At 35.9% G+C, this 2360-nt stretch overlaps 1 protein-coding gene across 1 annotated transcript in view; it reads left to right on the top strand.

Moving 5' to 3' along the window:
* The first annotated feature begins 608 nt into the window (after nucleotides 1-608).
* The window catches only part of LOC111088054 (short transient receptor potential channel 7-like), a 16038-nt gene continuing 14286 nt past the window's right edge, over nucleotides 609-2360 (top strand). Inside the window, exon 1 of the mRNA XM_022396911.1 lies at nucleotides 609-806. Coding sequence (XP_022252619.1) covers nucleotides 609-806 — 198 coding nt within the window. The remainder of the gene's footprint in view (nucleotides 807-2360) is intronic.

Here is a 2360-nt window from a genome sequence, read left to right as displayed (position 1 = left end):
TGTGATACTTTATTCAAATTACAATTGTAGTATCATCATTCGACAAGATGAATCAGCAACCATAAATAGATTTCACATTTTGAGAAGAGTAGAAAGAGCACATTAACAAAAATACACACTCTTGAGATATACATGAAAGTTAACTAATTATTTTGTACCTTATCAATAATTTCATATAAAGCTTATAACTTTGGAAATACTACAGATCATATTGCATTTTAATAGGTTTAAACTTTTTCTGATTGTTAAAAATAAAGGTATAATGTTTAATTAAATTAATGCTTCCATAATAACCACGAGCAATTCACAAGCGGTACTATTTTATCTCAATTAAGTCAGTTAAGCTTGTTTCTGCTTTGGTTTCAAGGTATTTTGTCTCCATATTTTTAGGACTTGAATGGGTGATAGTCATATGGGTAGCTGGCTTTATCTTGAACACCATGCGGTATATGTGGATAAGGGGTGTGAAAATGTACTTCAGAACCATGTGGAACTGGTAAACTCTCGTTTTTAGTGTATGTGTCTATAACAAACTATACTTTTAAATGTAAGCCTAAGAGCTGATCATTTATCTATTCCTGTTTGCTAACATTAGGTACGATATACTGATGGAAGCTGTGTTTCTCATGACATTCGTATTCTGGATCAAGGCGTATTTTGACTCGGATGATGGCAATGAACGAAAGTACTGGCCCAGTTTTGATGCGACCTTAATCCATGAAGGCTTGCTGGCGATTGCCAGCATTCTAGCGTGTGGCCGCCTTATGTATTTTTGTCAACATAGTCGATTGGCCGGGCCTTTTCAGGTGGAAATTAGAATTAAGTGCTTATTGTCTTAGATTAGGGTTAATCACAGTTGTATATATATATTTAGGGTGATCTTTTATAGAAGATGAAGCGAAGTTAGGCTATTTGAATCTGAGCAGGGTTAATCAAGTTATGAGGGAGCGCGGTAACGATCCCTATGTAGGGATGGGCCCGGTTAGAAATGGTAGCTTGCACATTTCGTATGGTAGCGCGTACGCTAGGACGTCAGTAAAAGTTAACCAAAGGGATAGAGACGGAAAGCCTTTTATTAACCTTCTTACGTCTAGAAAACTGACCGAAAAAATATCGATTTTCTTCTCCCTCTCAGGCAGTTATAACTTGTAAACCACAGTGTGCTCACTCCCAGCCTGCGCACCAAAACATTTCACTGCTCCCTAAGATGTGCCTAGAGGTTAGTTACAGCCCAAAATATATAAAATGATACAGATTGTTTAATATTCCCAAATACGCATATCAATCAGTAGATGGCGCGACCTGCTATGTTAATATCATCAGATTCTTAACATATGAAACATGTAAGTTGTAGGTTTATAGTAAGCACTTACTGTTACGTCAGTTATGACAATTAAGAAATTTCTGCTAGTGTAAAAAGTTTTATTTCGTTGACTTCTTGATAGTTCAACTTAAAAAAATACAAATAACAAGCACGTAAAGGTCGTTTTATTGAATCTGTCAGCACACATTTCTGTTTGTGTGTGTTAATAGAAATTACTTGAGATGTAACGTTGAGCATCACCTATTGGAAGAAAAAACACCTATCACTTGACATGTGACGTTGTCTTCCATCTATTAGAAGAACAAAATACAGTCACTTGACATGTGACGTTGTCTTCAATCTATTAGAAGAACAAAATACAGTCACTTGACATGTGACGTTGTCTTCAATCGATTAGAAGAACAAAATACAGTCACTTGACATGTGACGTTGAACATCACCTGTTGGAAGAACAAAATACAATCACTTGAGATGTGACGTTGAACATCACCTGTTGGAAGAGCAAAATAGAGTCACTTGAGATGTGATGTTGTCCTCAATCTGTTAGAAGAATAAAATACAGTCATTTGAGATGTGACGTTGTCCTCAATCTGTTAGAAGAACAAAATATAGTCACTTGAGATGTGACGTTGACCATCACCTGTTGGAAGAACAAAATGTAGTCACTTGAGATGTGAAGTTGACCATCACCTGTTGGAAGAACAAAATACAGTCACTTGAGATGTGATGTTGTCCTCAATTTATTAGAAGAATAAATACAGTCACTTGACATGTGATGTTGTCCTCAATCTGTTAGAAGAATAAAATACAGTCACTTGAGATGTGACGTTGTCCTCAATCTGTTAGAAGAACAAAATACAGTCACTTGAGATGTGACGTTGTCCTCAATCTGTTGGAAGAACAAAATACAGTCACTTCACATGTGACGTTGTCTTCAATCTGTTAGAAGAATAAAATACAGTCACTTGAGATGTGATGTTGTCCTCAAATTATTAGAAGAATAAATACAGTCACTTGAGATGTGATGTTGTCTTCA

The sequence above is a fragment of the Limulus polyphemus genome, unplaced genomic scaffold, assembly GCF_000517525.1.
Source record: "Limulus polyphemus unplaced genomic scaffold, Limulus_polyphemus-2.1.2 Scaffold3057, whole genome shotgun sequence".
Taxonomy (NCBI): Eukaryota; Metazoa; Arthropoda; class Merostomata; order Xiphosura; family Limulidae; genus Limulus; species Limulus polyphemus.
The sequence above is the reverse complement of the archived record's forward strand: the minus strand, read 5'-3'. Positions and strand labels throughout refer to the sequence as shown.